This window comes from Manacus vitellinus, unplaced genomic scaffold (genome assembly GCF_001715985.3).
Source record: "Manacus vitellinus isolate BGI_N305 unplaced genomic scaffold, ASM171598v3 scaffold_6_pilon, whole genome shotgun sequence".
NCBI lineage: Eukaryota > Metazoa > Chordata > Aves > Passeriformes > Pipridae > Manacus > Manacus vitellinus.
This window is the reverse complement of record NW_021940750.1, coordinates 10,254,616-10,266,800: the sequence shown is the minus strand read 5'-3', so window position 1 is coordinate 10,266,800 and position 12,185 is coordinate 10,254,616. Positions and strand designations below refer to the sequence as shown.

The 12,185-nt window shown below is 43.2% G+C and overlaps 1 protein-coding gene across 2 annotated transcripts in view; it reads right to left on the bottom strand.

Moving 5' to 3' along the window:
• The window catches only part of GPR176 (G protein-coupled receptor 176), a 29,915-nt gene extending 21,950 nt beyond the window's left edge, over window positions 1-7,965 (bottom strand). Inside the window, exons 1-2 of one of the 2 annotated variants that reach the window (XM_018083055.1) lie at window positions 7,212-7,312; window positions 5,950-6,014 (exon numbers count right to left, since the gene is read on the bottom strand). Coding sequence is in view for 1 of the 2 variants with exons in the window: in XM_008927140.2 (XP_008925388.1) it covers window positions 7,212-7,440 (229 nt within the window). In the remaining variant the exon portion in view is untranslated. Of the gene's footprint in view, window positions 1-5,949; window positions 6,015-7,211 lie in introns of both variants that reach the window. The other variant, XM_008927140.2, reaches the window with a different exon arrangement.
• Window positions 7,966-12,185: the final 4,220 nt, after the last annotated feature.

Genomic DNA, 12,185 nt, shown 5'->3' with positions numbered 1-12,185 from the left:
TGGAGCACAAGTCCTATGAGGAGAGGCTGAGGGAGCTGGGGCTGTTCAGCCTGGAGAAGAGGAGGCTCAGGGGAGACCTCATCACTCTCTACAACTCCCTGAAAGGAGGCTGTAGCCAGGTGAGGGTTGGTCTATTCTCCCAGGCAACTATCAGTAAGACAAGAGGGCACCGTCTTAAGTTCTGCCAGGGAGGTTTAGGTTGGATATTAGAAAGAATTTCTTTACAGAGAGGGTAATCAGCCATTGGAATGGGCTGCCCAGGGAAGTGGTGGATTCTCCATCCCTAGAGGCTTTTAAGAAGAGACTGGACGTGGCACTTAGTGCCATGGTCTAGTAACCACAGTGGTGTTGGATCAAGGGTTGGACTTGATGATCTCGGAGGTCCTTCCAACCCAGTTGATTCTATGATTCTATGATAAGTTCCTCCATTTAACTGCAGTTAATGGTATGTGAATTTGTATGCAAGTAAGTGAACTGTGGAAAAACTTGTGTTAAGAGTGAGAGAGCACATATCCTCATTTCCCTCAATACTGTTATTCCTGGTCATCCTTGCCCTTCTCCTGAGAATAACAGAACATACTATTGTCCATTGCATTTCACCTACCAATTTTATCCCCCTTTCAAGCTAAACTCACTGTGTATGCTGGCTACAAGTGCTCTTTGGAGACCTTCTTCTTCATTTTCAAGATCCTCTCCCACTGCTCGCACTCAACTGAAAGCAGTTGCAGCCACCTCCACAGACCTCTCCCCAGCAAAACTCAGATGAAGTACACCCTCTTCCTTCTGCCAAAGGTTTGGTTGCCGTGCTAAAGTAATAATTAGTCACTGCAGACTGATTCCTTCTAATGACAACAGGAAAATATGCTTTGTAGATCAGTACTGCTGTACTCCTATATGCATCTTTGATAAAAAGAAACCTATTAAAAATTTACTCACTTTGAAAAGGAGTCCTCTGTCATCCCAAGCTTAAAACAAACAAAAAAAGCATATTTGATTTGCCAGTCATCAGTTGTCACCTATTTCAAGTCATTGACCACATGTATTCTTTTTCAAACTAGCCACAAGAGTAAAAGCAGTAACTCCATACTGTTCTGAATCAAATTGCTAGTATTTGTTCACAGTTACCTTGTTCAAATACTCTGTTTTCATAAACTGCTTACTCATTTTTGAATAGCAGCCAAGAATATATTAGAGCTTGTTGCTGTTTTCTTTTTATGTGGAGGAGGAGGTGGAGGGAAGAAATAGTCTGAATTAAAAAAAACTATAAATTTCAGGTTACAAATTTAAATTTTTAAATCTAATGAAAAACAACCTATAAAATTTTATCTACTCCTTTGACCTCTTTCTGGAAGATCTGAAGTCTCTATTTCTTCTGACTGCAAGTGTGTGATGAGTAACACCAACAGCACTAGTGATCTCCTGCCACAACCTGGCTGCTCTGCTCTGCATTACTGAAACACTGCAGTGCTACTGTCAGTCCTACCATGATGTAAGTTAATCCCCACAGCATGCTTTGTATATTATAAGCCCAAACAGCCTGAAATATATCCCAAAAAATGGAAGAGTGAGATCACTGCATAAGCTCCATCTCTTGATACAGTCTTCATGATGAGAGAACAAACAAGAGAAAACCCAGAATGCACAGTTTACATAGGTCTCAGAAAGGGGTGAATGAAAAACAAAAAGCAATAAACTGTTTCATAAGGTAATATTGCCGCACAGCATGCTTCTCAAATGGTGGAAACTTCTTTACCTTAGGGTCCTCTTATTTGTAAAGCCAATGCAGATGTATCTGCACAGCCAGATGTAACTCTCAGTCTGTTAGGCACTACAGGAAAAGTCAGCAGTTTCACTTTCCTAGCCCATTGATCTCAGTCAGTCAAACCACAGTCTTGTCTTCACTGCAGTAGCAGGCAAAAAAAATGGTCTCTCCTTATAGGCTCTTGAACCTCCTCAATTCTGTACTTGCTCTGTGAGAACAAGCTCTATCCATACCTGGCAAATGTACAGACAACCTAGCACAGTAAGAGTCTTGGTCACAACCCTCATTGGCCTGCATTTCTCTGAGACATGCTGACCTTTGTGATCACAACGAATCATACAAAAGCTGAAGCCTAACTATTCTCCAGCAGGAGAACCAACTTCCCATGCACATGAGAACACTACAAATTTTCCTTTTCTACCATTCCAATAGTACTCAGCAGTCTTCTTCCAAATAAATCCCTACATGATCAGCAAAACTCACTAAATCTTTTTTTTCATTTAAAGGGAAAAAAAATCCCAAGCAGAACTTTACTTCTGTTTAAAGAGAAGCAACTTCAGCAGCTGCATGAAAAACTGTGCTTTTATTATGAATTTGCATCACTGGTGGCACTCTGTTAATATGGCAATAGGTGGCAGAACAACATTGTGAAGCGGACAGACTCAGAAGAAAAACTCTGAAACAAGAACCCAGAGGCAGACAAACAGGATAACATGTCAAAAAAAAAAAATCATGAGGATGGAGAATATAGTCTCCATCATCAAAACTTTAGTTTTTGACAAGGCAGTAGTCCGAAACCCAAAATTTATTTTATCTTTCCTTTTATCAACTTCATCCCTTCGATAACAGCCATTTGAATTCATCAGCTAAGAAACCTAGCCAGTATTACTGTGACTGAAAATCAAAATTCACTTCCATAAGTAATCCTGATTTCGTCATCTTAGCCACATTCATCTGGCAGCAGGTGGAGGGAAGCGGCCTGAAACACAGGTTAGATAAAACAAAACAGTTCCTACAGTTCTCACAAGGCAATAAAAAATTACCTAACCTGAATCAGGCAGAATACAAGGAACTGCAGAGTGGAGAGATCTGTGCAGGATTAGTGGAAGTGAAACAATCAATCTCAAAGAAAATCTTTACCTTTCTTGTTCTTCCACTACATCCTTTCAAAACGAGTTAGGGTATGAAAAGCTTGAATCTCTTGACACCTTTTACCACATGGGATTAAGTGAACTGAAGGAATCAGTACTGAAAGTGTGTTTCTTCTCATGTCACAGTGCTCCCACCTGTATCATTCCAGTGGCCTGTAAAATCAGCAATTCTTCCCACTGATGCCTTTCACTTCCCCCCATATTTAAGGTAAGGTGGTTGAGAGGTTCAAAAAACAGTCATCTATAAGACAATTGTCAGAAGTAGCATAACTATTTTGGCTTCTGTTCTCCTATAGTAACTTCTCTTAGCAGCAACAAATTTAGTCATACAGTACCTTAAGCTATGGCTTAAACATATTATGAGTGCAACTCCCCTGACCCCACACCAGAAACATCTCTCTCTACACATGCACTTGTTCTTCCAGAGTTCCTGAGGCACCCACTCTCTTGATTTCAGGGAGTTCCAAGTACATGTGTGGATCAGAAAAGGAAAGTGGTACTGAGAGGCATGGTTCTTCCCATAGTGCTTTTGTTGATGTTCACCATGCTTGCTTTCTTTTCAGTAACATGTTCCACATTCCCTGACCCAAGCATAGTTCAAGCAGTGGAACGAGAAACACCAGTGGCGTGTGTTTTCACTGTTTTATTCTAGTCCTGCCTAGAGCTGTTAGCTTGCAGGCTAGGAAAGGCCCTTACTACGAGAACTGCCATTACTAGCTGTGGAGCTGCACAGGAAGACAGCATTAACAAAGCCTTCCAGTCTCTCACGCCCTTGGTACCTTAGCTTCTGCATTTGCTAAGTTTATCAACACATACAAAGCATTTAAGCCTACCAGATGAATTCCCCAGTTCATGCACTCAGATACAGCATCACAGAAAGAAATAGCTTACAAGTCTTAAAAATACTGCAAATCTTTCCTTCATAGAGGCAAACTGAGCTGCTGACCAGGATAACTAAATTGACCACATTTCTCCTTGCAATGCTTCCTGTCTTGTGCAGAAACCTTGTGGTAGGTTACAGTCAAGGGAGGGCATAACTGGTAGTACCAGTTGGGTTGAAAGTACAGAGACACAAATTTACTCATTTTACTCTTCGGTTCTTGAATATTAACATCATAGGTACTCTGCTAGGTGAGAAATTCCACACAAGCAGTGGAAGAGCAACAATAGAAAGTTTGTGTGAACAGACTCAAAGTCACAGGAACAGCTACTTAAAACTGTACCTTTTAAGCATATTATAGCTTCATTAACTCAGTAACTCATACCCAAGTTACCAGAAGAAATCTTATCTCTAAGCGCCCTAAATATTTAGTGATTTCATGTTCTGCCCATTCCAAGCATGGAACAATCTGATTCTTCACAAAATCAGAATTTTATAACAATGAAAACTTTCTAAAAATTAGGAAAAAAAATAGGAAAAAAAATCTGATATTTAGCAAGCCTCATCTTAATATTTCTGGTTTGTTCAACCAGTTAGATCCTCTGAGGTACGTGTTAAGGTCACATCCAGGTTCAAGGTTTGGCAAGCTTGTGACAAACAAAAATTCCAGAATCTAGTATCACTGATATTATTACCTAAAACAGATAAATAAACTGAGGATGAGCTTTCAATGTATTTAAAAGTAACCATAAAGAAGAACAATTTGACTCTTCTTTGCCCTCAGTAGGTATGACAAAACATTCACCATAGCACTGTTTTTTTCACAACACAGTGAAAACTAACACAAGAACTTCTGCTATTGCTACAAGTCTTCCCACAGGTCTCAAACAGGGGTCTTAAATGGGAATAAAAAAAAACATAATGTACATCTCTCTCACAACTGATATCACATTCTTCTGCACAGCAGGAACCTAAATTAAATTCACAACACCAACTGTGATTCTTCCCTCTTTTAGGACCTGGACCTCTCCATGCTGTAGACTACTGCTTGTGTCAGACCCCAGTAATCATTATCAAGACTGAGTCATATACATTTGTTCCCTTTCAAGCTGGAAATAGAAATAATTTCTTCCTTTAAAAGGGTAGTGCTATTTTATCCAACAGCTAAGTGGCTTGGGCACACACACTGATGTTGTGAAATGCACAAGCTGTACATCCACCCAAACCAAAAAGGATTCAAACCCACACATCCTACCTCTGAGGGTCATGACCCCCATCTCATGCTTTAGGAGGAAGGATAGTCTTAAGGGTTGTCTCTCTGTAAAGAGGAACTTGAGACTCACCAGACCAAAGAACTGCTATTCTGCAGCTCAAGTGAGGAGCTCACCTGATGGAGAAAAGACCTGGATGACACTCACACTCTACACACCATGTCAGAAAATAAATGATAACTTAATTAACAGTGTTTGTGCAAGCCTAAGAGTGAGGTAAGTATGAAGTTGTTATCCCCTGCTGATGCAGATATACTGTCCAGCACATGCACACGTGAAACTTCTGGTACGTATGAGAGTTGAGCATGCAGGCACTGAAGTCCTAAGACCTTCTGGAGATCAGGGCTTCAGCTTTTTGGTGGCTTTGTTTCCATTCAGTAAAGAGAAAATAGCACTACATTCATAGGGATGATATGGGAAGACACTTTAAAGACTCACAAGTTTTCAGTTGTTACAATAGTGTGTATCATAAATGTTCTTAAATTAGTATTTCAGGGCAGCAGGGAGATTGGAAAAGAAGGCAGTTTCAAAAAAACAGTTAAAATTGGTTTCCATCACTGTAAATTCACGAAGCCCACTGCTAACATCTGTCATTGGACCTAGTGCATTTTCATAATTTAAAAAGAAGCACATTATTTCCTCTCCTGTTTAGCTCTTTGACAGTCCTGGAGAAGTTACTGACGTGGAAGCTTCATCAGCCTCCCAGCCATCCAATCTGCAAATAAACCCCTTGTGACACGTCCAAATCTTTTCACAGTCCACCTCTTGAAAACAAATTGCAGGAGTACCAAACCATAACTTACATTAGCCTTGCAGAATTTGTAGCTACGTTATTTTTCGGTTGGTTGGTTTTTCAAAACTCCTAGTTTCTGAAGCAGTGATTACCTGAGTGTGCCTGTTTCCTTCTTCAAGTAAAACTGTAGGATCCATGCTCATGGCTCTCTTTCAGGCTCAAAATAAAAAAAAGATAAATAACTAAATTTCTGACTTCTCTCACCCAGTCTTGTTATTTTAGGGCAATATTTGCTGGCTATCATTTTGTGCCAGGTACTGTGCAATATATGGAAAAAGAAGAGTCCCTTCCCCACACTATGTGCTAAAAAGAAAAAAAAGCAAGAACCATGGGGAGAGAGGAGTAATTGATGCCAAAAGACTCAGTGACCTACAGCAATAACTAGTAAGTATATCACTGACTGAGTCTCGACACTGTTCCAAGACTATGCTTACCACCTTCTTAGAATTTATTTAAGTGCTACTAAGTATTACCAAAATGAAACAGATATTAGAACTTACTACCCTGAACACATCCTTGACAGTAAGAGCAAATGACCATCAGCAAAGTCCACCTGAACTTACCTAGGAGAGCTGGACACTTTGTTAGTCAAGCCCTGTGTGAAAAGCCTTATCATTTCCAGTAACTAGCTTTGAATAATTGAGATAGTAGTGGCATTTTACTGAAATCCAGCCTACTGAACTCCCAAACAGTGTTAACTTGATTGACCATAAGGCTTATTTCACCTTTTTTTTTTTAGCTAAGAAATGCATACATCTGTATTCCCAACAAAACAACCTACTACAGGCACCCTAAAGGAAACATACACGCATTTGTAAACTTATTTGACAACAGTTTACTACCACATATCTAAAGTCTATGATTCCTACTGTAAGGATAACAACTGGGCAAGACTGCATATGATTACACATATTTGTAGAATAAAGTACTTTCAAAGGATTAATTTAAAACCTGCAGGCCACAAATACCAAATTACCGCAGTGTGAAACTGAAATTTAGCAAAACTTGTTTAAAACACCCCACCATCGTTTTTTACATTAAACAGATTCCATTGGAGCTGAAAATAAGGGTGTAATCAACCCATTTAATTTTTGTCCATTTAAATCCTGACAGAAAAGTTTACTATTACATACATATAATGTATAAGTTCTCATCTGTGATAAATAGCATTTCAGTTATAGCCTTTATTCATCAAAACCCACAAGGAACTTGAAATCATACACCTGAGGACCTGAAAAGCAAAACGAAGAGTGACTAAGGCATCAAATGATGTAGTTATCATTTGGTCTGCAGTCTCCGACCGTAAGGGTGAAAAAAACACATCAAAAAAAAACCTCCAGCAACTCTGCCTCACCCAGCAAGGAGCCCACGAAGATGACAATCTGCACGGTGGTGGTGAAGTGCCGGTAGCCCCGCTCCTCGCCGTGCTCCTCGCTCTCCACGGCCCCGGCCTCGCTGACGTTCCCGCCCTGCCACACCATCTGCCCGGCCGAGGCGTTCCTCATCTCCAGAGCTCTGGTGACAGCCTGGTACGGGGCATGGTCGCTTTCATTCCTCAACATCCAGCTTTTGTCGTACCCCATGGCGGAGTTCCTGCCCTCTCCGCTACCACCTAATAACCACAGGTTGTTGAGCCCTTCCCTTTAGCGAGTAAATGGTGCCCACCGGCAAAAAGGCGCTTCTAAGGATACAGCCCCTACTCTCGGAGGCATCTTCACCACATTCCTGTGTCCCGGGAAGCAGAGGCGGCTGTTCGCGTTTCCACCTCGTAAATCATGATAGCCAGTGAAGGAAAACAGAAAACAAGCCAGGCTTCTCCTTGCAATCAGCTCTCCCATATTTCTTGCTTCACACTGCCACAGGTCTCCTCAACATGTTTTACCGCAATAAGCGAGAATGAGGGAATCACAGTACACAGAATCACAGCCCGCACCGCGGCTCATCCTCCCAACTCCGCCGAGGGTCGCGGCGCGCCCCCCGCGCACCAGGGCTCACTGCACACCAAAACTGGTCTGGAAAAGTTGAGGGACCACAAGCTCTTTCCCCCCACTCCACTCTCAGTGTTGGCGCTGCCTTTCCTCACAGCCCTGAGGGAGGAAAAACATGGTTTTCCCCCTGGCCCATCTGGCTCGCTCCTCCCGCGGTCAGGCACGGCTCGCCCCCCCCGCCTCGCCTCCCTCCCGGCTCTGCGCGGCGCTGGACACCGCAAGGACCCTTACACAGCGTCCAGAGAGGCCAGTGACAGCTCAGTGGGTTCCACTGCGCTCCAGCTATTTCTCGGGGAAAATTAATTTGGTTTTGAATCCCAAGGCGGGGGGCGCTCGAGCCTCCAGTGAACCGAGAGGGCTCCGTACGATCCCTGGCACGCCCCGCTCTGAAAGCGCGCCCCGCACTGAGCGCGGCTGGCGGCGACACCTCGCTCGTTCGTGCAATCAATCATCTCGGCCGGGCGCCGAGCTGCTGCGCCCCCGCTACCGCGGCCCGGCAGCCCCAGTGCGGTTTGCCCGCCAAGCCCCGCCGCGATCCCGCGGGAGGCGGGTGGCCGCGGGGCGGACAGGACTGGCGGGGCGGGCAGGACTGCGGGGGCGGGAGCCCGCGCGGCTCCAGAGGGGCGGGCGCGCCGCCCCTCACGTGGCCGCCGCGCACGGCGGAGCCGCCATTTCGCTCGGTGGCTGGGAGCGTTTCTAAATCGGTATTTTAAAACAGGTCCGTAATTCTGAGGACAGGGTTTCAAAAGACGGTGCTGGATTCTAGTGTTGTTTGTTAAAATAGATATTTTTAATATATATTTTGCCATTAAAGCTCCTCAGTAGATGTAATAAATTTGGGCTTTGAATGTGCAAAAGTTGTGCATCCATATAGCAGGTGCACATTCGCCTTTAATTTGAAGACTTAAGGAGGGTGGCTAGTTAAAAATCAAGACAATAAAGCTTTTTCAGCCACTGGACAGCCAATCTGGAAATGCTCCAAGAAGAGGAGCTACCCATGAGTATGGTCCCTGCACAGCAAGGCTTCCTCAGGGACCCAACACTCACGAGATGTATTTCAGTGGCACACATCCTGTCACCTGTGATGTGAACTTGGGTGACACAGGACAGAGCTGGGTGCTGTGCCATGGGTTCAAGGATGTTTGCTGACCACAGGGATAGGGGACTGCCACCACCCCATTCCACCACAGGTCCTGAAGGCTGTTGGCCAAACCTCTGCTTGCACCTCTGTGTATTTGGCCCCTGCCCTTTGCAGGCTCCACTCATTCCTCTGGGAGCATGAGTCTCCCAGCTCATTGCTCCAGCCTTTTTTCTAGTAATTGATGTCTCCTACTCACTCCCAGTGTGGCCCTAGGCTCAATCACCCTCTTACCCTTTTCTCTCACCCAAACTCATTCACCTTGTCCAACCAGTCCCATTTTTCCTTGCTCTCCCCATGCAATAATCAGCAGCTTCCACCATGCTTTCTCCTCATCTTATCTTTCATTAGACACTCAAATGGGCTTCTTCTTCCTTCTGGACACATTCTCTGTAACCAGAGCCTGACCTCCATCCCTTCACCTCCCAGCCACCTTCAAGGCACTGTTCCTCATATAAAGTGATCCCTTTCTCCAGCTCCTCCCTCAGGACGGGATGATGACTAAGACGCCAGGCAAGGGCTAATGCTTGGTATCTACAGCCTACACTGTGTACCCTCTGTGTTGTCGTTGCATAGGTCTGCATAGTTGACATTAAGAAAGGATGACTTGGCTAAAGGAAAAGGAGATAGGATGGTCCCAGTTTGACTGGTAAATGGAACAGAAGAGAAGTAAGTTGTATGACCAGAACTTTGAAGGGCGCCATGGCCAGAAAAGAAATGTTGGCCTGGATTAAAGGTCATTTAAATATTAAAATGCATGTACCTGTATATGCTAATAAGTTTAATGAAGTACATGCTACCACAGGAATGACTGTATTACGCAACTCTCCACTTAGATCATGCTATATGTAACATAGCAGGACCATAGCACAGATTGGAGGAGGGCAGACATTTCACCTGTTAGGAGAAAGACCCTGGAGACAGCCAACAGGCTATTCTGCTTTCCCTCCTCTCAACTGGGGATGCTGCCTTGATAAGCACGAATATTATTATTACCTAGATTAACACAATATTATTAGAGATCTGTTACGGCTACTGCACTTATCAGTGGCAATTCCTACTCTGTATTTTTGTTGCTTCAATAAACTGCACTATTCACGAATTTGTGGTTGTGGAAGTTCCTGTTGAACACGGCCAGACATATAATGACAAATTGGTTATAGTCAGAATAAGCCCAGCTGCACCCAGCCCCTCTGATCTCTGGGGACAAGACGGAATGCAAGAGGGTTTATTTTGTGCCACACTTCTTGCTCTTAACACTCAGGACCCTTCCCCTCTCTCCTGCACTTCACCTAGGAAGACTGACCAACCCTCACTATGCCCATGGGGAAGTGAAAGCACATTCTCACACCTCACTTCATTAAATTTTAATAGCTAGAATTAAATTTTAGTGCTGTGACACATTATAGGTTTAATAATTTTGTCATAAATTTTGGAAGGGAAGCTTCTGTCCAGATGCAGTCTTGCACATCTTTAGGGCAGGTGGATGTTCATTGCATTCCAGTAAATCTATGGGGAGCATATGAGTACTTCCCTCAGTAATGTAATTCAATTCAGTTTATGCAGGTTTTCACAAGGTTAGCTAGCAAAGCCACAGCACTGGAAAAGGTTGTCTCTTCCCCTTCATTCGTCAAATTTTCACACTTCTGCTGGGGTACAAGACTTTTTAAAATAAATTCTTAGAATGTTTTCATGATTATGTCATGATTATCTGCCTTTCTTCTTGGAAACAATGAATCATTATAGAAAAAATTAAGAGGAAAAAAAATAGCCTGAGGTAGACATCTGGTCTAGAATATTTCATCCCAAACCGTTAAAATTTTGCCAAGTCACAAAGAATGGGAACAATTGGGCAGCTTTAACAATGCATAAGGTTGCCCGACCCACCCATTGCCACACAGTGTAACACAGGAGAAGTTTCCCAGGTGCTGGGCTGTGTGCCCCACACCACGTGCTTAGAAAGTATAAACCCATAATTTCTGTTAAAGGAAATTTTACTTGCGTTTCTTAATTACTTACTGCATCACATCTTCTAATTGGCCATTCTTGCTGTGTCTCTGTGTGGGAGAGAAGATGAATCTGTGCCCTAGAAACTTTTATGTCTTTTCTTTAACACAGGGAAACTATTTACACAAATTGATAGATAAGCAGACCCAACTGCACCAGAGGAAACTCCAGCGGTCAGTTACAGTGCCCCAGGTGGCATTTGACTGAGCAAAAGGAGATCTCCCTTGCTGTTAGATAAACACTACACAGCTTTGGTCATGCATTTCCTACAAAAAACATGAGACAGAAAGACCTTGCCACTAAAGACAGGTTCCAGGAGTGGTAAGGAATCACAACAGTGGTAACAGCATCACAACAGTGATACAATTTAATACTCGGCTTTGGTTAGATACTAATGAACATTATTTAAGTGTGACTGAAAGATAAACACACACATGGAACAAGCTTTCAATTTCAGAAGGAAAATTGAGGGCTATAGAAACTGTTCATTAGCATAAGTCCCTCCTGAAGTGGTCTATAACAAAAAGTCTGTACTGGAAGGTCAGGGAGTAAAGTGAAAGTCACCCAAACTCCATTTATATATCTGGGTGCACGGTAGCAAGCTGCAGACTACTGTAACATTTTTCTTTGCCTGGGGATTACTCACCTAGTCAATAAGCTTGTATGTATGAATTTATTTGGGGTTTCTTTATTAAGATCCCAAAACTTACCGGAGGCTACATCTTGTGGCAGTCCTCTTCAGTAGTTACTACAAGAAGTGACCAAAGAAAGCACATTTTCTTCTTTGGTTACCACTGCTCTCCCGACAACCCCCAGCTTCCTCTCTCTGGCAAGTTCCGCCAAGGAGACCCAGGGGCTGAGAGGTGTTCGCCGGGTCTGGCCTCACTTCGTATTTGCAGTTTAACTAGCAAAAGACTAAGGCTGCTTGCCCTCCACATGCTATTATTCACTAAAGCAATCGTCAGTGGAAATATTTTCATAGTTTTCACAGGAACTTGTATCCCGTGTCAACTCTACATTAAATCCATTCTGAATTTTGTGGTTACCTTTCCCTTTTGCAAGTCTTTGTCAAGGTCTATTAAAAAAAATCTGCACAGTAACTAGTCGTATTTGCTGCGTATCTCCGTATTATAGGTATAACTGGGGGAGGTCAGGCTGGGCATTAGGAAAAGATTCTTCACCCAGAGAGTGGTTG